Consider the following 25,019-nt stretch of genomic DNA (forward strand, 5'->3'; position numbering starts at 1 on the left):
ACGTTGCCTTGACAACGACGCAGAGGTACGTTCATTGCCAACGTACTTCTGCGTCATTGTCAAGGCAACGCTTCTATTCCGGGCCGGAAGCGCGGAGAAGAGGCGCCCCCGGTGAAGATAGCAGCCCGGAACCACTATCCCACCGAACCACCTCCTCTCCGGACAGCCCTGCAGCACCGGACCAGCGCCGAGCGGAGGTGAGTACTGTACAGAACTAAAGGGGGGTGAGAGGGGGCTGGATGATGTCGAAGGCCGCAGTGGTCTTCAACCTGCGGACCTCCGGAGGTTTCAAAACTACAACTCCCAGCAAGCCCGGACAGCCGATGGCTGCCCGGGCTTGCTGGGAGTTGTAGTTTTGAAACCTCTGGAGGTCCGCAGGTTGAAGACCACTGAGGGCGGATGATGAGAAGAGGATGATGAAGGGGGGGTGTGGGATGATGACAAGAGGATGATGAAGGGGGGGTGTGGGATGATGAAGGGGGGTGGGGATGATGACAAGGGGATGATGAAGGGGGGGGTGTGGGATGATTACAAGGGGATGATGAAGGGGGTGGGGATGATGAAGGGGGTGGGGATGATGACAAGGGGATGATGAAGGGGTGGGGATGATGACAAGGGGATGATGAAGGGGGGATGTGTGGGATGATGACAAGGGGATGATGACAGGTGATGATGATGAGGGTCTGGATGATGACAAGGGGATGATGACAGGTGATGATGATGAGGGTCTGGATGATGACAGGCGGTGATGATGATGAGGATGTTAATGACGGGTCTGGATGATGACAGGGGGGGATGAAGTATTTTCCACCCTAGGCTTATACTCGAGTCAATAACTTTTCCTGGGATTTTGGGTTGAAATTAGGGGTCTCGGCTTATACTCGGGTCGTCTTATACTCGAGTATATACGGTACGTATATGAGGTGCACGCTTTTCTTGGTTTATAGCATATGGACTTTCATGACTTCTTCAGAGTATATTTTCATAGCTTTGTGTCAGGTTTAGCATGATCTTCTTGCAAACGCTAAGCATTTTATTACATGTAATCAGGGTTATAGTGGGTGTCACGATCACACCCTATCGGTCCAGCCAAGACATTAGAGAGAGGGTGATGGTGCAAGGGTTAAAGCTGCCAGACCTCTGGGTATCCACTACTAGTCCCAGCAAGTCACCAAATTAACCCTTAGATAAACGTGTTTCCAACAGAGCTGCCTTCAGAAAGGTGAGCTCCTATATTTAGAGATCAAAGACCAGAGCTGATTAATTAAACATTTAATCTGATAAAAGGTATCACAGTGCTGACTATATAAAAACACAGAAACAAATGACATACAGTTACAAAGATATATAAAAGAGTTTAGCAAGGCAAGTTCAGAAAACAATAGATGAAGTTCTTACAGCATGATGGTATAGCCCTCCTTGTCAGTGAGAGTCCAGCTCTTGTCAGCTTTGGACACAGCCTTGAACACCCTGAGTCTAGCATTGTTAAATATTATATATCTGCCTTTTTGGAGGGAGACTCCATTCCCCCCTCCACTCTGATCCCACCAGGGGGGCATCTCTGTTCCTGGCCCTCTTATCTGGTTGATTATATGATGGGACCAGAGTGCATGACTTCCTGCTGCTTCAAAAGAGTCTTTGACTTCAAAGGAGATGTAAACAAACAGCCAGAACCCCCAATAAAATGCAATACACCAAAGGATACACCGTCTGAATGACCTCTTACCCATGTCTTGGATAATACATCACACACAGTTATAATTTATAATACACATATAGGATTTTAATAATCAGGCCTTGGGCCTGACACCTCCCCCTTAAGATGGGGACAGAGAGATCTTGCCTCTCCAGGCTGATAGATCTGTCTCCCTTAACCATCTATTTCTTTTCTTGACACCACAGGCCCTGGATTCCCAGGCAAAGATAGCACTGAAGGGGCCTATTTCCTCATTTAGCTGCCTTTTCTTTTCAGCTAAGAGCTGTGGATTGATCTGTACATCCTGAATGGATCCCTGGCTCTTAGCTTTCTCCACTAGGTCCAGTAGGGGATCACTACCCAACCCTTCCTCTGGTGCACTACATACACTGAGTACCACCTTCTCAGGGTCATAGTAAGCCATATTAATGTGGTACTGTCTCTACCTCTGATCTTTCTCATCAAGGGCAACTACATATGTGGTGGGTTCTAGGCACTGCAAAATGGGGAAGGTACCCTCCCAGGCAGCCTGCAACTTATTCTGCCTGATGGGGGTTCAGAACCATTACCTTCTGTCCCACTTCATAGACCCGGTCCCTTGCATTGTGATCATACCAGTACTTCTGCCTGGTCTGTGCTGCTGTGAGGTTGTCATGTACCAGCCCAGTCAGTGCCTGCATCCTGTCCCTGAATCTCAGAACATACTCCACCACAGAAGTCTCAGGGGCATGTAGCCCCCCTTCCCACTCTTCCCTAACTAAATCTCAGGGTCCCCGCACTTTGTGACCATATAATAATTCAAAGGGCGAGAAACCTGTAGATTCTTGGGGTACCTCCCTGTAAGCAAATAACAGATGGGGTAAATACTTTTCCCAGTCTCTGCCCTCTTATTCTACAAATGTTTTTAGCATTTGTTTCAAGGTGCCATTGTTACCGGACACTCTGTCCAACCAATGTAGAGGGTTGTGATCAGTTATGACAGTAAAATCCCTGCCATACAGGTATGGCTGTAATTTTTTCAAAGCCCAGACCACAGCTAGACATTCCTTCTGTATGACCGCATAGGCCACTCCCAAATGTCCTGCCAGGGGGGTCTCATGGGCCAACCTCAGCAGCTCTTTCCTGTACTGCCTAGGAACCACTAATTGCCTCTCTCTCTCTCCTGGGCCCCTAGCATGCCTTTGAAAAGGGACTCCCAGTACAAGATATCATATTCCCAATATACCCGATGCCCATCTGTGTCAACACCTGTATGTTCAGCACGTTGTCTCAGCCCTTCAAGGGAAGGGTCACTGCGCAGAGCTCCCCGGAAATGCTAATTTCCCTCCCCCCATCTTGGGGCATCAGGGAGCACATTTCCCCCCAGGTGAACTAGCATCTCCACCTTCCTCTCCCTCAGTTCCAGACATAACAATGTTACAGGCATCATACACAGGGCTATCACTCCTTCCCTCCTCCTCCTTAGGCTCACAGGATTGGGACATATCACTCACTGCTGGTCCCTCATCCTTAAATGTCACCAAGGGCACACAACCCCTCCCCCTAGCACATCTCCACTAGGTTTTGGCATTGGCAATGCATTGTCACCACATTTTACAATACACCCCATTCCACTTTTGGAAAACATTACTGGTTCAGTCACAGGTAAACAATTATCAATCCCCTGCACTCCCTCCCCGTCACCACGTTTCACAATACACCCCATTCCACTTTTGGAAAACATTACTGGTTCAGTCACAGGTAAACAATTATCAATCCCCTGCACTCCCTCCCAGTTACCACATTTCGCAGTGTCTCCCAAAGTCTCGCACAGTACCTCAGAATGAACAGAGCTCTCTCCTAGCCCATCCGGTGTGCAGGTAGTGTCCTCTGGAGCATAATGACAGAGCATCCGACCCAAATCATTCCCCAGCAGAACATTAACAGGGATGTCCTCAGAGACCCCCACCTCCCGCAAACCTTTGCCTGTATCCCAATACAGGTACACACGGGCCATGGGCACAGCAGGCCGCACACCTCCAATTCCTTTTAAAGCCGTAGTTCTTCCAGGGATGATGTCCTCTGTATCCACCACTTCAGGCCGCACCAAGGTAAAGGAGGATCCAGAATCTCGCAAACCCACTGTCACCCGGTCACCCACAGTTACACTCTGCAGGTTATCCGCTCTTTTCTCCACCGCTCCGGTCACCAGAAGAACAGCTGTGTGTCCTCCAGCTACTGGTGGAGAATTCTTTTTGTTGGGGCAAGTGGCACTCAGGTGCCCAATATTGTTGCATCTGTAACATCGGCGGGTGTCCCCCTGACCCAATGTAGCTCCTGTTGCTTTTGGGAATGATGGCAAGAATTTTCCGGCTGGCTTGGTGCTGCTGGTGGTGCTCTGTGGGTGTGTGGCTCCCCTCCAGGTACTTTCTCCAGCTTGTGCAGATCCACGCTTTGCTGCTGGCGCCCGGTTGTTGGCAAAGTCATCTCCAAGTTCTGCTGCTTCCATTGCTGTCTTGGGCTTGCGGTCCAATATCCACTCTCTGGCTTCAAAGCTCCGTGTTTGGAGAAACTGATCCAGGACCATCAAGTCCTCCAGGGCCTCATAGGTAGTGACTTGTAGGCCCCCAGTCCATTGCCTGAATGCAGTTCTTAGCTGACCTGCATGTTGAGTGCAGCTTTCTGTGGCACTGTGTTGCAAAGTCCGAAACTTTTTCCGATAAGCCTCTGGAGTCAGATTAAAACTTTAAAGCAGGGCAGATTTTATTGCCTCATTGTCCTGGTCACTTTCAGAGGGAAGCGAAGCAAAAACATCCAGAGCTTTCCCTCGCAGCCGTGGGGTTAGATATCGTCCCCACTGTTCCTTAGGTAGATGGAACTGCCGGCAAACCATTTCAAATCCCCTCAGGAACACATCCAAATCACCATCTTTCTCCAACATGGGGAAATGTTCCAAGCGAGGTTTGTGGTCTCCTTGATCCTGCACATCACTCAGTGCAGATGAAGCATCCCCTCTCAGCCTCAGAACCTCCAGTTCATGCCTTCGCTGGGCCTCTCTTTTTGCAGCTCGTGCCTCTCTCTCTGCAGTTTGGTACTGGAGAAGAAGTTGGAGTTTCATATTGGCATCCACATTCCCAAGGTGTTGTAAGGCAGTCCACATATAAGAGTCCAAGGCCTCATGGGGAGTACTGTCCTGATGGGGAGTAATGTTGTATTCCCCAGGAGATATCAGTCCTTGGATGGCAGTTCCAGCTGTAGGACTTTGTCTCATCTGCACGGGCATCATCCTCCACAAGATCAGCAATAAGTTGTTCCTTGTTCTTTCCTGCAGTAGGGATGTCCTTTTCTTGGCACACTAGCTCCAGTGCAGGCTTGGACTGCTTGCGATATGCCTCCATATTTCCGAGATGAGACAGAGGAGGTAAAACAGGAGATGGGGAGGACAGAACTGTCTTGCACTCTTTTTGTATGTCTTTTAAACCAGCACTGAGCTCTGTCTTTGGAATTTACACACAAGAAGATGTATGCAATTTCTTTTTAGTGCTAAGATTTCCTTACAGGTCAAATCCAGCAAGCACTAAAAATCTCTAAATATATCCCGACGCTGCCACCAGTTGTCACGATCACACCCTATCGGTCCAGCCAAGACGCTAGAGAGAGTGTGATTGTGCAAGGGTTAAAGCCGCCAGATCTCTGGGTATCCACTACTAGTCCAAGCAAGTCACCAAATTAACCCTTAGATAAACGTGTTTCCACCAGAGCTGCCTTCAGAAAGGTGAGCTCCTATATTTAGAGATCAAAAACCAGAGCTGATTAATTAAACATTTAATCTGATAAAAGGTATCACAGTGCTGACTATATAAAAATACAGAAACAAATGACATACAGGTACAAAAATATATAAAAGAGTTTAGCAAGGTAAGTTCAGAAAACAATAGATGAAGTTCTTACAGCATGATGGTATAGCCCTCCTTGTCAGTTAGAGTCCAGCTCTTGTCAGCTTTGGACACAGCCTTGAACACCCTGAGTCTAGCATTGTTAAATATTATATATCTGGCTTTTGGAGGGAGACTCCATTCCCCCCTCCACTCTGATCCCACCAGGGGGGCATCTCTGTTCCTGGCCCTCTTATCTGGTTGATTATATGATGGGACCAGAGTGCATGACTTCCTGCTGCTTCAAAAGAGCCTTTGACTTCAAAGGAGATGTAAACAAACAGCCAGACCCCCAATAAAATGCAATACACAAAAGAATACACCGTCTGAATGACCTCTGACCCATGTCTTGAATAATACATCACACACAGTTATAATTTATAATACACATATAGGATTTTAATAATCAGGCCTTGGGCCTGACAGGTTATTATCAAAGGATTTATGTTTTTTTTTTTCACGTAACTTTGGCGCAGTATCTTCTCCACTGTCATTTTTACAACTTTCTCAAAATCACACGGTCCTGTGTGTGATTTTAACTTTAGTTAGTAATTCATCATTTGCGCCAATCGATCTTTGGCGCAATTTTGGCTCAAATCCCGTTTTTTTGGTGCAAATCCCCGCCAAGAAATTTTGCACATGGAAAACACACTTAGCAATGTCAGAAAATGTAAAGGCGTAAAAAAACATAAAAACATTTTTTGTGAAAGCAGCGATGCCTCCAGGGCTGCTCAATACTATCCTGCGACATAGTTGTCTCTGAGGAACCTTCACCCTCCGTTGAGCCAGCATTGGACATGGCCACACAGGTTCAGGAAAGGTAATCACTAAAGCAGTGGTCTCCAACCTGCGGACCTCCAGATGTTGCAAAACTACAACTCCCAGCATGCCCGGACAGCCAATGGCTGTCCGGGCATGCTGGGAATTGTAGTTTTGCAACATCTGGAGGTCCGCAGGTTGAAGACCACTGCACTAAAGTAAAAAAAAAAAAAAAAAACTACCCAAGTTGAAAATAAAATCCATTTCACATGGTGGCTATAAACCCCACAAAAGAAAATAACTCACATCGCTCGCTGATATACTGCAGGAGGGACTCCGAAATGGCTGCTCTACAGGGTAAAATACGCGTCCTCTGTGGTGGTAAGTTCTGTGTAAAAGGCGCTGTGAACAGCTGATTTCAACATTTGAGCCAAAATTACTAACAACTTGCACCAAATGATAAATTTGGTGCATGTCCACGAAAACCAAAGTGGGAAAAAAAAGGGTAAAAAGAAACTGTCAACAGGCAAAATTGATAAATACCCCCCATAGAGTTTATACTAAGCTGTTACTTCCATGGTTGGACCATGAATACGTTGCAGTTTGTTTTTGCCATACATATGCTATGGTGGTTCATTATGTCCAAATTTTATTTCACGCTTGTACATGTTATGTTACAACAACGTTAACTGGTGCCGTGTAACCTCGACAGAGGGTTTTGTTCCATACATATATCACAAGCAATTTGGGTAACATGAACATTTTTGAGTTGTACCATAAACATGCATATATGGGAGGTGTAGTCCTGTCGTGCCTGCCATGTTTGCAGGGGGATGCACTATGCTGATTTACTGTTAATGACACGTTTTCAGAACAGCCATATTACGACATACAGCTGGCTGTATACTCATCATACCTGTCATGTCTGCAGGGGGGATGCAATGCATAGTTGTTGTTACTGACACTCTTTCAGAGCAATAACCTTATGACACATAGGTCTGCAGGGGGATGCACTACTCCAGTTATTGTTTGCTGACACATTTTTCAGAGCAATAACCTTGTGACACATAGGCGGTGTATACCCATGATACCTGCCCCGTCTGCAGGGGGTGCACTGCGTAGTTATTGTTACTGGCACGCTTTTCGCTTTCAGAGCATTGACACATAGGTAGTGGTATACCCGTCACACCTGCCACGTCTGCGGGGGATGCACTACTCCAGTTATTGTTTGCTGACACGGCTTCAGAGCAATAACATCTCGACGCATAGGTGATTGTATGCCCCTCATATCTGACACGTTTGCAGGGGGATGCACTGTGCAGTTTATTGTTACTGACATGTTTTTACGAGCAATAACATCCCGACACACAGGTGGTTGTAAGTAGAACAGTGGTATGTCACCTATTCAGGCATGATGATTACTCTAAGACCTGTTTCGTGTATGGATATGGCAGTTACGTATGATCTGTCATGTTTACTGTTGGATTGGCTGTATAATGTAATTTTTAGGTTACAGGTAAGGTTGGGTTTCAGGTAACAGGAATGTTTCACAGGCAAACTGTCCACACTGGGATTGGTCTCAGGCTCAGACGAAGTTTTCTTCTAACGGAACGGTTCTCAGGCATCCGCCTGGAGTATCATGTCCTTCTGGCGAACAAGAATAGATTGCTTTATGTTAAACTTTAAAAGTTCAGGTTGGTGTGTCTCTGATATTTACTCAGCATCATTTCTGTGCTTATAGTCGTTGGGGGAGGGGTATATATATATATATATATATATATATATATATATATGTATATATATATATATATATACACACAGTACAGACCAAAAGTCTGGACACACCTTCTCATTCAGAGTTTTCTCTATTTTCATGACTATGAAAATTGTAGATTCTCATTGAAAGCATCAAAACTATGAATTAACACATGTGGAATTATAGACATAACAAAAACGTGTGAAAATATGTCATATTCTAGGTTCTAGCACCTTTTGCTTTGATTACTGCTTTGCACACTCTTGGCATTCTCTTGATGAGCTTCAAGAGGTAGTCACCTGAAATGGTCTTCCAACAGTCTTGAAGGAGTTCCCAGAGATGCTTAGCACTTGTTGGCCCTTTTTGCCTTCACTCTGCGGTCCAGCTCACCCAAAACCATCTCGATTGGGTTCAGGTCCGGTGACTGTGGAGGCCAGGTCATCTGGCGCAGCACCCCATCCCTCTCCTTGTTGGTCAAATAGCCCTTACACAGCCTGGAGGTGTGTTTGGGGTCATTGTCCTGTTGAAAAATAAATGATGGTCCAACTAAACGCAAACCGGAAGCTGGTTCAGTATGCCTTCAATTTTGAATAAATCCCGAACAGTGTCACCAGCAAAGCACCTCCACACCATCACACCTCCTCCTCCACACCAGCACACCTGTGAAGTGAAAACCATTTCAGGTGACTACCTCTTGAAGCTCAACAAGAGAATGCCAAGAGTGTGCAAAGCAGTAATCAAAGCAAAAGGTGGCTAGAATACGACATATTTTCAGCTGTTTCACACTTTTTTGTTATGTGTATAATTCCACATGTGTTAATTCATAGTTTTGATGCCTTCAATGTGAATCTACAATTTTCATAGTCATGAAAATAAAGAAAACTCTGAATGAGAAGGTGTGTCCAAACTTTTGGTCTGTACTGTATATTAATAAAAAAAATGTTTTGCTGCTTGTTTTTATTTTTTCTTCATTTAGTTCCGCGTATCTTTAGTGATATCCACAGGTTGAATGGCATCTCCACAGATTGTACTTTCAGGCTGGTGTCTTAGCTATGCTACGGTATATTTACTTAGGGGCTGGTCGATGATTTTCATTGGATTGTAGGTTTTCGTTTTTAGGTCCTTATGCATTTGCCCTAGTATTTGTATTTTTTTTCCCTTTATTGCAAAATACCGATGATGTTATGCCTGTGTCTGATAGAAATTCGGTTCCTCTTCTACTGAGCTTGTCACTGGTAAGTTTGTATAATTATGTTGATACGGCAGTTTGGAGGTCATCTGTGATCTGGTCCCAGTGGCAGGTTTTCCTTGAATAGGTGCGGCATCCTCAGCTCCATAATGCCAGGTGTCTGCTCAGGTGGTTAGAGTTCAGGTTGATCATTCTTGCGCTGTCTTGTTAGTTATAGAGTCTACGGAAGGACATGTTTGATGCCTTCAGTCTTTGGTTTGATATGGTAATTTGTTTAGCAACTTTGTTTTCCTTCCTACTTGGTTTGCATTTTTTGCCCTTTATAGGCGTGCCCTCGGACGCGGTTTATCAACCGCTATAGTAGGGTCAACTATCAGTCATACAGGTACGTATGCAATGTCTGCTTATGGCACATTTCAACCACTGTGTAAGGTCTGTTTGTTAGTAAAACTGACGCATAGCATTGCTTGTAGCCCGAGCATAAATACTAATTAAATAAAAAATGTTCTATGCAGGTTTCCCTGTATAGTCATCAGTTATAGCAACTAACAGTACAAAAATACAACTACTATTATACCACATTTTATGTACAAGAATATAAATACTATAATACTACCTCTAAGTACAGGAATATAGCTACTAAAAAGCTGCCCTCTATGTATAAGAAAATAACTCCTATAATACTGTCTCCTATGTACAGGACTATAACTACTACAATACTGCTTTTATGCACAATAATAAAACTACTATAATACTGCTCCTGTGTACAGGAATATTACTACTATATTATGGCTCTTATGTACAAGAATATAACTTCTAATACTAGACCTAAGTACAAGACTATAACTACTACAATACTTCCACTTTATACAAGAAAATAACTACTACAATACTGTTCTCAATATACTAGAGTATAACTAATATATTACTGCTGTCATGTAAAAGAGTAGAACTACTATAATACTGCCTCTATGTACTAGAACTTCTAAAGCGCAGGCAGAAGAAAAACTAGCTCAGTCTGTGAAAAAAAGGTTAAGAAATTCTTCAAATACATAAATGAAAAAAGGAAATTAAAACAAGGAATAACTAAATTAAAAACAAAGTAAGGAAGGTACCGTATTTATCGGCGTATAACACGCACTTTTTAGGCTAAAATTTTTAGCCTAAAGTCTGTGTGCGTGTTATACGCCGATACCCCCCCAGGAAAGGCAGGGGGAGAGAGGCCGTCGCTGCCCGCTTCTCTCCCCCTCCCTTTCCTGGGGTCTAGAGCGCTGCTGTCGGCCCTTTTCACCCCCTGGTTATCAGCGCCGCTGCCCGTTCTGTCCCCCTGACTATCGGTGCCGGCGCCGATAGCCAGGGGGAGAGAAGCGGCGCCGACAGCCAGGAGGAGAGAAGGGGCAGCGGCACCCATTGCCGGCGCCGCTGCCCCGTTGCCTCCCCCCATCCCCGGTGGCATAATTACCTGAGTCGGGTCCGCGCTGCTCTGCTGCTCCAGGCCTCCGTCGTTGCTATGCGCTGAACGGCGCGGCGCATGACTTCAGAGCGCCGCGCCGTGCATAGAAACGATGCCGGTCCCCAGCATCGCTGCTATGCACAGCGCGGCGCTCTGACGTCATGCGCCGCGCCGTTCAGCGCATAGCAACGACGGAGGCCTGGAGCAGCGGAGCAGCGCGGACCCGACTCAGGCCTGGAGCACCGCGGACCCGACTCAGGTAATTATGCCACCGGGGATGGGGGGAGGCAACGGGCAGCGGCGCCGGCAATGGGTGCCGCTGCCCCTTCTCTCCCCCTGGCTGTCGGCGCCACTTCTCTCCCCCTGGCTATCGGCGCCGGCACCGATAGTCAGGGGGACAGACCGGGCAGCGGCGCCGATAACCAGGGGGTGAAAAGGGCCGACAGCAGCGCTCTAGACCCCAGGAAAGGCAGGGGGAGAGAAGCGGGCAGCGACGGCCTCTCTCCCCCTGCCTTTCCTGGGGGTATATCGGGGTATACACGCGCACACATGCACCCTCATTTTTTCATGGATATTTGGGTAAAAAACTTTTTTTACCCAAATATCCTTGGTAAAATGAGGGTGCGTGTTATAGGCCGGTGCGTGGTATACCCCGATAAATACGGTATGTAGAAGAGAATAAAGGGCTGGCCGACTGCCTTAATGAATACTTCTGTTCAGTTTTCAGAAAAAGAAGGAAAAGGACCTCAATTAGGGAGGAAGACTAATTAATCGTTTGATGCATGTGTCTTTACAGAGGAAGAGGTTCTACGTTTGCTGTCTAAAGTGAAGATAAACAAGTCACAGGGGCCTGATGGGATACACCCAAAATTATTAAAAAAACTTAGCAGTGAGCTAGCAAAACCGTCAACAGATTTATTTAACCAATCACTGGTAACAGGAGTCGTCCCGGAAGATTTAAAATTAGCAAATGTCGTGCCCATTCACAAGAAAGGTAGTAGGGAAAAATCAAACAACTATAAACCAGTAAGTCTGACATCAATAGTGGGGAAATTAATGGAAACCCTACTAAAGGATAGGATTGTGGAACATCTAAAATCCCATGGATTGCAAGATGAAAAACAACATGGGTTTACTTCAGGAACATCATGTCATACAAATCTTATTGATTTTTTTTGATTGGGTGACTAAAATAATAGATGGCGAAGGGGCAGTAGACATCGCATATCTAGATTTTAGTAAGGCTTTTGACACTGTCCCACATAGAAGACTTATCAGTAAACTACAGTTATTGACCTTGGACTCCCATATTGTTGAGTGGATTAGGCAGTGTCTGAGTGACAGACAACAGAGGGTTGTAGTCAATGGAGTATATTCAGAGCAAGGTCTTGTTACCAGTGGGGTACCTCAGGGATCTGTACTGGGACCAATTTTGTTTAATATCTTCATTAGTGATATCGCAAAAGGTCTCGATGGTAAGGTACGTCTTTTTGCTGATGACACAAATATATGTAACAGGGTTTATGTTCCTGGAGGGATACGCCAAATGGAAAAGGATTTAGGCAAACCAGAAGAATGGTCAGAACTCTGGCAACTGAAATGTAATGTGGATAAGTGCAATATAATTCACCTGGTGCGTAAAAACTCTTCGGGCAGAATATAGAATATTTGACACAGTCCTGACCTCAGTATCTGATGAAAGGGATTTAGGAGTAATTATTTCAGAAGACTTAAAGGTAGGAAGACAATGTAATAGAGCAGCAGGAAACGCTAGCAGAATGCTTGGATGTATAGGGAGAGGTATAAGCAATAGAAAGAATGAAGTGCTCATGCCGCTATACAGAACACTGGTGAGACCTCACTTGGAATATTGTGCACAGTACTGGAGGCCGTATCTCCAAAAGGATATAGATACTCTAGAGCGAGTTCAGAGAAGAGCTACTAAACTAGTACATGGATTGCAGGATAAAGCTTATCAGGAAAGGTTAAAGGACCTTAAAGGGGTTATCCACCATAAGGTGATTTTAGTAGGTACCTGGCAGACAGTAATGGACATGCTTAGGAAGGATCTGTGCTTGTCTTGGGACTAAATGGCTATGCTGTGAGATTACCATAACACTGTGGCTAGCTTTTTTTGAACTGGCATTTCCTGTTTGACTTTTCTTTTTTTGACTACAAATCCCACAATTCCATTTTCCTCCCTCCCACACATCAGCCACCCCATCCATTGAAACATAAAGGAGCTGCAACCATTCATAAGACCTGTGGTTTTCAATCAGGGTGCCTACAGCTGTTGCATTAGTTGCAGATTGATCTCTCTCCCACCAAGCGATCTCTCCACCCATTGAAGCAGACAGGCTCCCTGTCATCAGCTGACTAGTGAGGTCAGGTCTCGGCCACATTGCAACCTGGGAAAAATCTGAGACAACAGTCATTTTGTATGCTGATAAAAATAAATATTGGAGTGAAAATCACAGAAGAATTGTCAGAAAACTGTCACACACAGGTAAATACACTATATTATGAACTACACTAACTTTACAGCCCCTGTAGCATAGTCAAATAAAAAAAAAATCCTGGAATACCCCTTTAACATGTATAGCTTGGAAGAAAGAAGAGACAGAGAGGATATGATAGAGACTTTTAAATACATAAAAGGAATCAACACGGTAAAGGTGGAGAGCATATTTAAAAGAAGAAAAACTACCACCAAGAGGACATTGTTTTAAATTAGAGGTGCAACGATTTCTGCAGTAATATCAGGAAGTATTGCTTTACTGAGAGAGTAGTGGATGCATGGAATAGCCTTCCTGCAGAAGTGGTCACTGTAAATACAGTGAAGGAGTTTAAACATGCATGGGATAGGCATAAGGCTATCCTTCATATAAGATAGGGCCAGGGACTATTGATAGGATTCAGATTATTGGGCAGACTAGATGGGCCAAATGGTTCTTATCTGCCGACACATTCTATGTTTCTATAACTACTATGATACTGCTCCTATATACAAGAATATAACAACTATAATACTGCCACCTATATACAAGAATATACCTACTATAATACTGCCTTCTATGTTCAAAATTATAACTACTATATAATTGCCTTCTATGTGCAAGAGTGTCTCAATAATAATACAGCCACAAGTAGAGAGAAGATTATGTATTATTACACTTTAGTGGATTTGCTCTTTATCTGTATTTGCATCCTGTGCTTTTCTCCAGTTCCTTCCTTGTATCACCTCTCAGTCTTCATGTCCGGAGGGCGCGCATCTTAAATAACCCAAATATCGCACAATCTCCAATTAGTGATTTTGCTGATTTCGCCTGTAACATTTATCCTGGAAAATATCAGTAGAAATAGCTACATTTGCAGAAAATATTCACACCATAAGGGTTCAGTCAGATAACACAGGAAAGTCATTGAATGGGGCGACACATTTCTGCACCCAGCTAAATATACTGCACCTGCTCAATGGTAATACAGGCAATGAAAGTACAACAGACTACAGTATATGTGATATAGACTGGATTCAAATATCAAACTATCACATAATATATAAACAGTACACGCACAAGATGTCTTATCAGCCCACTGACTACTTGCAGGATGTTTGCTTTGTTGTAACGCTTACTACTGCCGCACAACCTGTCTGAAAACAGCATAGGCACATGATTTGTTCACTTGGAGTTTCATGGATTTCTCAATGTCTGGTGTCAGCCGAAGTGGTGTAAAGCCACTGCCTTCGTAAGTTGCAGCAACAGAAACAAATTTTAAAGGGTACTCTGCCCCTAGACATGTTATCCCCTATGGAGCCATGGGCTTCTGTGATCGTGACGTCAGGTACGCTCCACCCATGTCTATGGAAGGGGTGTGACGGCTAGTACAGAGCTGTCACGCCTCCTCCTATAGACATGAATGGAGGGGGCGTGGCAGCTGTGTTCGCCAGTCATCCGGCACAAAGCAGAGTTCGCTCTGTGCACTGGATGACTGGGGTGCCAGTGCAGAGATCGTGGGGGGTCCGGCCTTTGGATAGGGGATCACATGTCTATCGATGAAGTACCCCTTTAACAAAAGGAATGCTGACTATATGACCATCTAATGGAGGGATTTGGGTGTGGCATTTGCCAGGAGAATTCTTCCATCACTGACATGGCATACCCACTGTATAAAAGCAACATCTGAAGAGCCACAGGTTGGGAATCGCACTTGGCCATGTCTAGCTGAAAAAGCTGAAAAAACCTATTACAGGGAGTTCTGATACACTATAACAAACTATGCACCTGTGTTAATGGATTTAAAAAATAATTGTTTCAAAATGTACTGTGTCCAAGTATGGACTGAGAGTAAAAGGTTTGCTTAATGCATAATGTGTATATCAGGTACTGGAGAGTTCTTTGTTAAATATATTTTATGTGTTGCATTAAATTTAAAGGAGTACTATGGTGCATTTTTTATTAACCTTCTGTGCCCAGGCTGCAAAATGAAACAAAACAAACTTTAACTCACCTGCCTATGTTCCTCCGATGTCGGTGTCCCGTTCTCCGGTCCCTGTCTTCTTCCGCTTCCTGCGGGTCCTGCTGCGGCAGGTGATACGCTGAGAACAGCGTGACTCACCGATCCGCAGGAAGTGGAAGAAGACAGGGACCGGAGAACGCGACACTGACATCAGAGCAACGGGGGAACATAGGCAGGTGAGTTAAAGTTTGTTTTGTTTCATTTTGCAGCCCGGGCACGGAGGGTTAATAAAAAAAAAAGCGCCATAGTACTCCTTTAATGCATTCACCGAGGAAAGCAAAATGCAAGGGTTAATATTTCTTGCATTTAATGTGTGGTATCCCAGTACAGGATTTTGTCCTGTCTGGTAAACGTTGCCTCAGGCACTTCTAGTGTCTTGATTCTGGGCCCACTACTCTGGGGTATATCTTGTTGTGTTGTAATGGAGGTGTTATGAAGGGATTGCGATTTCTGACTTGTGTTTTTTTCTCTTTTTAAAATAAAAAAAAACAAGACAGAAATCGTAATCCCTTCAGAACACCTCCAGTAGACAAGGATGTCCCCATGGAGCAGAAACAGGGATGCCTAACATAGGACATTGTTCACACTGGACACACAAACTGGACACTCCACTCCACTTCCACTATAGGAGTAGCCATTAATAATAAATCCAAATAGAATACTGGCCAGCAGCACACTCCATCAAGGTCAGGATGCTGGCTCAGTAGGAAAACAGAAATATAAAACACAGAACTTCACATAAACGGATACAAGAGGAAACAGTGTGAACAGACACATAGCAGAAAGGGTAAATAAATCCTAAAACCGACTAAACAAACACAGCTTAAAATCTACTAAGAGCATGCCACATAACATGTCTAAAACCAGAAAATATAAAGTGCATGCTAAAACAGAGATAGTAGATTAAAAGCTCAAACAAAGAGTGTTTCACCCAGCCTCCATTAGCAGCATGTCCAGCATAGCAGCAAGTCACGATAAAATGAAGATAATCACCAGTGCTGAGGCTAGGCTCGGCTGACTATAAATAGACACACCCAATTGGCTATTGGCCAAAGGATAGGAGATAAGATGTATGAGCGCAGGGGTCCCGCCGCTGGGGACCCCGCGATCTTGGTGCAGCCCCTGGCATTCTGTGCCGAGCGCTGCTTCCAAGACGGGGATGAGATGTCATGGTTATGCCCCCTAGTGATGTCATGCCATGCCCCCTCCATTCATGTCATGACGTCACGTCGACGTCTCGGAAGCAGTGCCTAGCACAGAATGCCGGGGGCTGCACCAAGATCGCAGGGGACCCACGCGGCGAGACCCCTACGATCATACATGTTATCCCCTATCCTTTGGATGTATAAACACAGAATACCCCTTTAAAATAGATCAATGTAAGGCAGAAAGGTCCCCTTGTAAGATGAAATACTCTCTTGGCGCCTGGAAACATAACACAGTATCCCCACAGAGCAGACAGGAACAAGGTTCAGGAACAGCAACAGCGTCATGACATGAATGGAGGGGGCATGGTGTGATGTCACTAGGGGGCGTAACCATGACATCAAATCCCTGTCTTGGAAGCAGCGCCCGGCACAGAATGCCGGGGGCTGCACCGAGATCACGAGGGTCCCCATTGGCGGGACCCCTGTTATCATACATCTTATACCCTATCCTTTGGATAGGGAATAAGATGTATAAACCCAGAATACCCCTTTAAAGCCTACGGTTGGGTCACTGCTGCCCACTGGCCATCGGGCACACGGGGCATTTTCCAGGTGGGCCGGCCATCTGTGGGCTGGGCCATTCCCCTGCCTGCTCTTAATACAAAGCAGCCGCAGCTTCCACCCACAGCTATAACTGTGCCCAGGGCCGCCATCAGGGGGATACTGCAACTGACAGGTCGGGCACAGCCTGAGAAGTGTCCGCTGCTGCCAGAGTCTTTACTTACAGTTTCCCCTTCAGGCCTTTTCAATCAGTGCAGGGGCTGTACTGACTCTCTGGGAGGAAAAGAGCAGCTGAGAGCAACGCTCCTCCCTCCTCCCACTCATGACCCCTGTGTGCAGTCCTACTGGTGATCCTGCTCCACCACAGACTCTGAGCTGCCCAGAGGTGCTGGGAAAAGGAAGCATTCCCCTGCCCACAGCTGATGCCATGTTCAGTAAGTAACTTTCTATATAGCTCTCTACTTTCCGTCTGTCTGTCTCTCTATCTATCTCAGTGTTTCCCAACCAGGGTGCCTCCAGCTGTTGCAAAACTACAACTCCCAGCATATGTCTGACTGTGTGGGCATGCTGGGAGTTGTAGTGTTGCAACAGCTGGAGGCATCCTGGTTGGGAAACGATGATCTATATATTTATCTATGCAGCTCATATCTATCTATATATCTTTCAATCTATCTATCTTAGCGTTTTCTAACAGGAGTACCTCCAGCTGTTTCATAACTACAACTCCCAGCATGCCTTTGGCTGTGTGGGCATGCTGGAAGTTGTAGTTTGGCAACAGCTGGAGGCAAACTGGTTGAGAAACACTGATCCATCTATCTCATATCTATCTATCTGTGGTTGCCCAGTACGGGAGGTGTTACCCCATGCTCCTGCTGTCCTGTCAGGCAGCCTCCTTCAGTGTCCCCAAGGCCCAATGCACTTATTTCCCCATTGTAAATATGTAAAGTGTTATAAAATGTAATGTTTCTTTAAGAGTTATACCATGTGATATGTCATGTGATTGTTACCCAGGAGGTACCAGTGACCAGGGGATCCCAAGAGTGACCTATGGGCTCCCTGCTAGTCTCCCCCATATAAGCCCTGGGTGGAGCTTCTCTCTCTTTGAGCTCTGCTCTTCTGCTAAGCTGAGGTCCAGTGCAGTCGCCTAGTGTGTGTGTCCAGAGTGTTGGAGACCTCAAAGTCAAGTCCTGCAGCCACCATCAAGTCAAGTAAGCTAAAGTCACAGCTTTATAAATCAAGTCAAGTCAGTCCCTGTCATCTGTCAAGTCAGTGTGGTCTGCATTCAATTTTCAACTCCTTCTACAAGTCCCAGCAAGCCCTTAAGGTTTCTTCATCACTGGTCACCCCCTTAGGCCCTGGCTGAACTGTATAGACTTTACCAACTTTCTACCCTCAGTAAAGCTACCGTTGTCCATAACTTGGCGTTGGAGTCTTCATTGCCCCCCGTGTCTAGCCCAGGATCCAGCAGTATACCTTCGGGTAGTTATAGGCTAAACCATGCCCTGGCGTTACGAATACAAGGGGTTAATGCCATCTGCCCCTAGGGTAACAACATCTGCCCTGCACCACACACACCGCCACCACAACTTTTGGCGTCACAAACAGGATACAGGTGTGTGCCTTATGCCACAAGTACTGCCCCTAGTCTGAACTGTGTCCAATATTGTCTGTAAAAACTGCATGCCAATGCGATTTAAGTCTGCACCAAAAAGTGTATGGGACTTTGCAAGTGAAAAGTGTTATACTCGTGTTGCTTGTGAAACAGAGGGGGAGGTGAAGAAAAGACTGTCATTTGCCATTGTGTATTGTAGAGAGTCTGTACCTGAAAGGGTTCATTGGGACCGGTGTTTCCGGTGCACAAGAGTAGTTGCAGCTCAGCCCCGTCAGTCCCCAACAGTGTCATATCCCTAGCACAGTGAGGAGGAACTAAAGAGCCGCCCTCTCTTGCACAGGGGAAGACTTTGCCGACCAGACCAAAATAAGCAGTTCCTTCGGCCCAGCCATATTGGAGGTTCCGGCAGCTGCGTCCGGCTCCGCTGTCTTCTATCAAGCACACGTTGCAGCGCAGACTCTGCAAACGCCAACGATTACCAGTATCAAGTCTCCGGTGGTGGTAACTATCAGCATTTACCCACTAGTGTCCGCAAGTCTGGTCACAAGACAAATTACTACTGGGTACCTGCAAAATAGAGGGGGAGCATTCAGTATAGTACTCCCACTAGCCAACGCTGCAGCACTTCAGCAATTATCTTAAAGGGGAAAGCATCTTATTCTTCTTAAAGCGACAGTGCACTCAAAATTCAACAAAATGTCAGAACCCAGCTCTCCAGGTCAACCAGGCGACAGTGCCCCTCCTTGTCACCATTACCAACGGAGAGTTCCAGTCCTGTTAGTCAACCTGTCTGATACCTGCTGCTACTGTGTTACCCAAATAAACCCCAGTAGCCCAGTTATATCTCATAGAGTCAAAGGACATCTTAACAGAGCGTATGGCGGCCCGCCAGCGTTCAGCCCAAGTGGCTGAAGGATCCAGTACGAGTCCTCCCGAGCCCTGATGGGCACAACTCCAAGTTGGAAATTACACTACCCCAAGGGACCAAGTCAATGGAGTCAGCAATGTCGCCAAAAGGTGCCATGAAGCTTTTAGCAAATACCCCACAGATTTCGGGCATACGTCCATGATCCAACACCGAATCCTCACAGGCAACAGCCCACCTATCAAGGAAAGACACCGCCCGGTCGCGCCAGGCATGTATAAGACTGTCAAGAAGATGCTGGCTGATATGAAAGAGGCCAATGTCATCCAAGAAAGTCAGAGTTCCTGGGTGGCACCACTTGTCCTGGTCAAGAAAAAAGACGGAACCATCCACTTCTGTGTCGACTACAGGAAACTGAACAATGTCACACATAAGGACGCTTATCCTATGCCAAGGATTGAGGAGTCACTCACAACCCTCGGGTCTGCTGCTTACTTCTCCACCCTGGACTTAACCAGCGGATATTGGCAAGTGCCCAAGGCCGTGGAAGACCAGGAGAAGACCGCCTTCGTGACACTCATGGGACTGTTCGAGTTTAAAAGTATGCCGTTTGGGCTATGTAAAGCCCCTGCTACATTTCAGCGTCTGATGGAAAGGTGCCTGGGCCATCTGAATTTTCAAAGTGTCCTATTGTACCTGGACAATGTCATTGTGTATTCCAAGTCCTACCAGGAACATCTCAGTCATCTGTCAGACGTCTTGCAAGTCCTGATCAAGCATGAGCTTAAGATCAAGCCATCAAAGTGTCACTTGCTCAAACCTCAGGTACCTGGGTCATGTTGTCAGCGCCGAGGGAGTCCAGCACAATTCTGAAAAGGTGGAAGTTGTCAAGAACTGGCCTACCCCGTGCTCGGTGAAAAATGTCAGGAGCTTGCTGGGATTTTCCGGCTACTACCGTCGGGTTCACTAGCCACTTCGCCCAGATTGCAGAACCCCTCACAGCTCTCTTACGGGGTACGGCGAAGGAGAACTACAATGGGAAACTACCTGTTGAATGGGGCGAAGTGCAAGAGACAGTGTTCCGAGCTCTTAAATGTCTGCTGACAAAACCACCCATCCTGGCGTACCCAGACTACAGTCAGCCGATCCAGTTAGATGCCAATGCCAGTTTCAAAATAGTGGGAGCTGTCCTGTCCCAAGTCCAGGAAAGGCAAGAGCGAGTAGTTGCCTATGCCAGTCGTAACCTGCGAGGAGCAGAGAAGAACGATGCAAACTACAGTTCATTCAAGTTAGAACTTCTTGCCCTGGTATGGGCTGTGACCGAAAAGTTCAAAGACTACTTGGCTGCCACTCCATTTACTGTCTACACGGATAATAACCCTTTGGCCCACCTGAACACTGTCAAGTTGGGTGCCATCGAACAACATTGGGCTTCAAGATTAGACAATTAGTTTCACCATCAAGTACAGAAATGGCAAGTCGAATGTCAATGCGGATGTACTATCTTGGATGACCCCCGGCGAAGAACCACTTGTCGAAGACGTGTGGGAGGACATGGAGATGCCCCCATTTTATCAACGGTTCGTGAACCAGAATGTTGTGACCACCCTGATGGACGGTGAACCCAGGTCCAAAAAAAGGTTAAAGAAGACCTGTACACCTGGAAGACTCTTCAAGATGAAAGGCGAGTCATGGGGGATCTGTTGGACTACCTTCTGGCAAAAAAGGTACCAACCCGTCCATGCCGAGCCCAGTGTGATTTGAGCTGAAACCTTCTGTGGTGACAGAGGAAGCGACTGTTTGTGCACAAAGGGCTCGACTGGTGAGCGACTTCATCAGGTTATTGTTCCCCGGAGAGACGTGGCAATGGTCCTCAACGCATACCATGATCAGTCGGAACACTTTGGAGTCCACAAGACCGAAGCTACTGTCAGGTGAAGATTCCACTGGATCAGAATGCGGAGCGACTTTGAGAAATGGCGCAGTGAATGTGCTGCCTGTAATGTCACCAAGAATGTGTGCAAGGAGGCCAGAGCACCCCTCCATTCCATACAGAGTGAAAGGCCTAATCAGTTGGTCATGCTAGACCATGTCAAGTTGTCTCCTTCCTGATCCGGGTACACTTATGCTCTCACCATGGTGGATCACTACTCTAAATGGTTGTCGTTGCCCCCATCAAAGATCTTACAGCCAAGACAGGGGCCCAGTTATTCTACTCCAATTGGGTGCAAACCCTTGGGTGTCTGGAGTCTGTCCTAATGGACCAGGGAATGGCCTTCGAGGCCGAACTCTTCCAAGAGCTGTGTCAATTCCATGCCTGCAAGAAACTCCGGACTACTGCTTATCACCCCCAGGGGAATGGGCTGACCACATCAACCAAGTCTTTTTCGACATGTTGCGAGCCGCCTCTGTGTCAAGATAAGAACAGTGGCCCCGACTGCTGCCTGAACTATTGGAGATCTATAATAACACAGTCCACTGTTCTACGGGGTACACCCCTTTCTACTTGATGATGGGATGCCATGGACAGCTGCCAAAAGACCGAACATTTGGGCTCCAAGCCCCATTCAACAACTCTCCGCAAGCCTCCCTGGGGTGGGTCTCTGACCACCAGCAAAGAATCCAAGAGGCCAAAGAAATTGCCAGCAAGAAGATGGGCGAGGCCCAGCAGAGCCAACAGGAGGATTATAACCGTCATGCTTCTGCCAAACCACTTCAGTCTGGCAATAAAATCTGCGGAAGTTTCCAAGGACCCACAAGTTAGACTCTATCTGGGAGACAGAACCGTACACGGTGACGGCCGTACCCTATCTGGACTCTGATGTGTACGAAGTAAAAAAGTCTGGGTATGAGCTACAAGTTGTTCACCGAAACCGAACCAAATTGTGTCTGAAAGAAGATCTACCAGTGCTCTCAGCACCACTTCCTCCAGCTGTCACACCTGTGAGAGAATATGTCCCAGATGAGGGAATCCACCCATCCATGGATTTCCCCATGTTTTCTCCAACTCAGCCTGCGATCTTCGGTGTCTCACCAACCCTGGGGCTGGTTTAACCAATACTTGTCTCCCCACCAGTCCTAGTCTTGTCACCATTGGCTCCGGCCTATACGCCAGTCTCTAGAGTACCAACTAAGTCTTCAGCCTCTCCAGTGCAGATGCAAGCAACTCTGGGTCCCGCCAGCCCTGGACCAATACCCGCTCTTGAATTTGTCGAGGAAGTGTTAGCTGCAGCTTCAGAGTCTCCAAGGTCTCCCAAAGATGCAAGAGTTCCATATTCCCCAGAAGTGGTGTTGCGTAGGTTCCAGCAGTCGACACAAGGACAAATTCCTGCCAGGTACAAAGATTAACTCATAATGTAGAGTTATGTACCACACATAGTCAGTTCACATATGGTAAACGTGGTCCACACATATGCAAATAGTTAAGATAAGACTGTAACATTATTTGTCGTCCCAGTCCACGAGTTCTAAATATTTCCAGTTATGTTACACATGTGAAACAAGTCTGTACCTTTTTGTAGGAGTCTGATCACACTGCTTAATTACTATCCTCCGCTGTTCTGCGTGGTGCTCAGTCCTTACGGAACATAGATTAATCCATAGCGAGCAAAAGAATACTGGTAGACGGCACTCACAGGTAAAAACTTGCGGTTCTTTTATTGGGACAAGCTGGATACAAAGCAACGTGTAGTCAAGCGGCCGGTTTCGCGCTGCACAGAGCACTTAGACGTGACCTCTGCCGCTTGACTACACGTTGCTTTGTATCCAGCTTGTCCCAATAAAGGAACCGCAAGTTTTTACCTGTGAGTGCCGTCTACCAGTATCCTTTTGCTCGCTATTTACAGTTATGTGTCTAATGTTTTCTCTCCTGTCCAAGTGTATAGGGTACTCTACTGGCCAGAGGGTTCGCCTGATATCTAGATAATGCCTGTAGAGTGACAGAATAGCTAAATGTAAAGGTAACACTGTTGTATAGTGTAACAACGTATATTGAGTTCTGGGGAGAAGAGTTGAGAACCGAGGGGCCCCAGCATCCAAGGCATTGGGTAGATAGCCTCCGGCAGTCCAATCTATGAATCTATGTATATTGATATGTATATTGTTGTCTTAAGTATCTTCAGAAAGCAGTTACAAAGTCAAATTGCTTTAATAGTTATACCATGTGATTACCCAGGAGGTACCAGTGACCAGGTGATCCCAAGAGTGACCTATGGGCACCCTGCTAGTCTCCCCCATATAAGCCCTGGGTGGAGCTTGCTTCTTTCTCTTTGAGCTCTGCTCTTCTGCTAAGCTTAGGTCCAGTGCAGTTGTGCCAAAATTTTGTTATGGTAGCACTAGCTACCCAAAATCTTTGGTTTCAATTTAAGAATTCATCTTTTAATCCTAGGGATTGTGAAGCCCTAGTGTCTACTCATGCTGCCAGCTCCAGGATGTGTCATTCTGCCACTATATGGTCTTTTCATGCCGCCAACACCTCCACGGTGTGTCATTCAGCCACTATATGTCTCCTCATGCTTCAGCCTCATCCAAGCTGTGTCATTCAGCCACTATTTGGTCTCCTCATGCTGCCAAAACCTCCACACTGTGCCATTCAGCCACTATATGGTCTCCTCATGCTGCCAACACCTCCACGCTGTGTCATTCAGCCACTATATGGTCTCCTCATACTGATGCCACCACCAGGCTCTGTCATTGTGCCGCTCTGCGGCAGTGATTCTAAAACTGATGCCGGTATTCTGCATGTCATACTGAATAACAGTATTATTTCACTACGCCAGCACACTCCATATGCATGTTAGAACACAGCAACGTGTTCTACACCCCTATTGAGGCTCTCTGTAGGCCAGAAATAGACGTTTTTAATATAGATTAAGACTATATATAAGACTATATAGACTATTTAAAAAGTTCGCTCATCTCTAATTTTGATAATGAGGACAAAGTGGCATGGGTGGGGTTAGAAGCTTGCCTTCGGGCACTGTGACATTGGCTAGGCTAATGAATATTCATTCCCTCCCTCCGCTTCTCCCCCTCCTCTACACTTTCCAAACACGTCTTCTGCACATGTGCCGCTTCCTGGGTACACCCGGAAGCAGCCTCGGCGCAGCTTCAGTACAGCCCAGGAAGCAGCACATGTGCAGAAGACGTGTTTGGAAAGTGGAGAGGAGGGGGAGAAGTGAAGGGAGGGAATGAATATTCATTAGCCCAGCCGATGTCACAGTGCCCGAAGGCAAGCTTCTAACCTGGCCCATGCCACTTGGTCCTCATTACAATAATCACAAAACTGAATATAACGGCCGAACGAGGCGACGGATCCGGGCAAGGTTAGCCTCATTTTAATCAGCGTCACCCACACTACCAGACATTATCACTGGTAAGTGCGGGTGACTTTGCTGACAGTTTTACTTTAAATGTCAGAAAGGGGGCCCACTGCCAGCCCCTAACCCCAAGTCTAGCCCCAAACCTCTATTCACTTAGAATGCAGGATGGGCTGTGGGTACTTTAAAGCCATCACAGGGGCTGCCAGGAGTAGGCGCTACTAATTTGG

At 46.3% G+C, this 25,019-nt stretch overlaps 1 protein-coding gene across 1 annotated transcript in view; it reads right to left on the reverse strand.

Moving 5' to 3' along the window:
* LOC130296298 (uncharacterized) overlaps positions 1–24,723 on the reverse strand; it is a 42,081-nt gene extending 17,358 nt beyond the window's left edge. Inside the window, exons 1-2 of the mRNA XM_056547690.1 lie at positions 24,715–24,723; positions 22,668–22,799 (exon numbers count right to left, since the gene is read on the reverse strand). Of these exons, the coding sequence (XP_056403665.1) occupies positions 22,668–22,799; positions 24,715–24,723 (141 nt within the window). The remainder of the gene's footprint in view (positions 1–22,667; positions 22,800–24,714) is intronic.
* Positions 24,724–25,019: the final 296 nt, after the last annotated feature.

The sequence above is a fragment of the Hyla sarda genome, chromosome 12 (genome assembly GCF_029499605.1).
Source record: "Hyla sarda isolate aHylSar1 chromosome 12, aHylSar1.hap1, whole genome shotgun sequence".
In the NCBI taxonomy this organism is placed as follows: Eukaryota; Metazoa; Chordata; class Amphibia; order Anura; family Hylidae; genus Hyla; species Hyla sarda.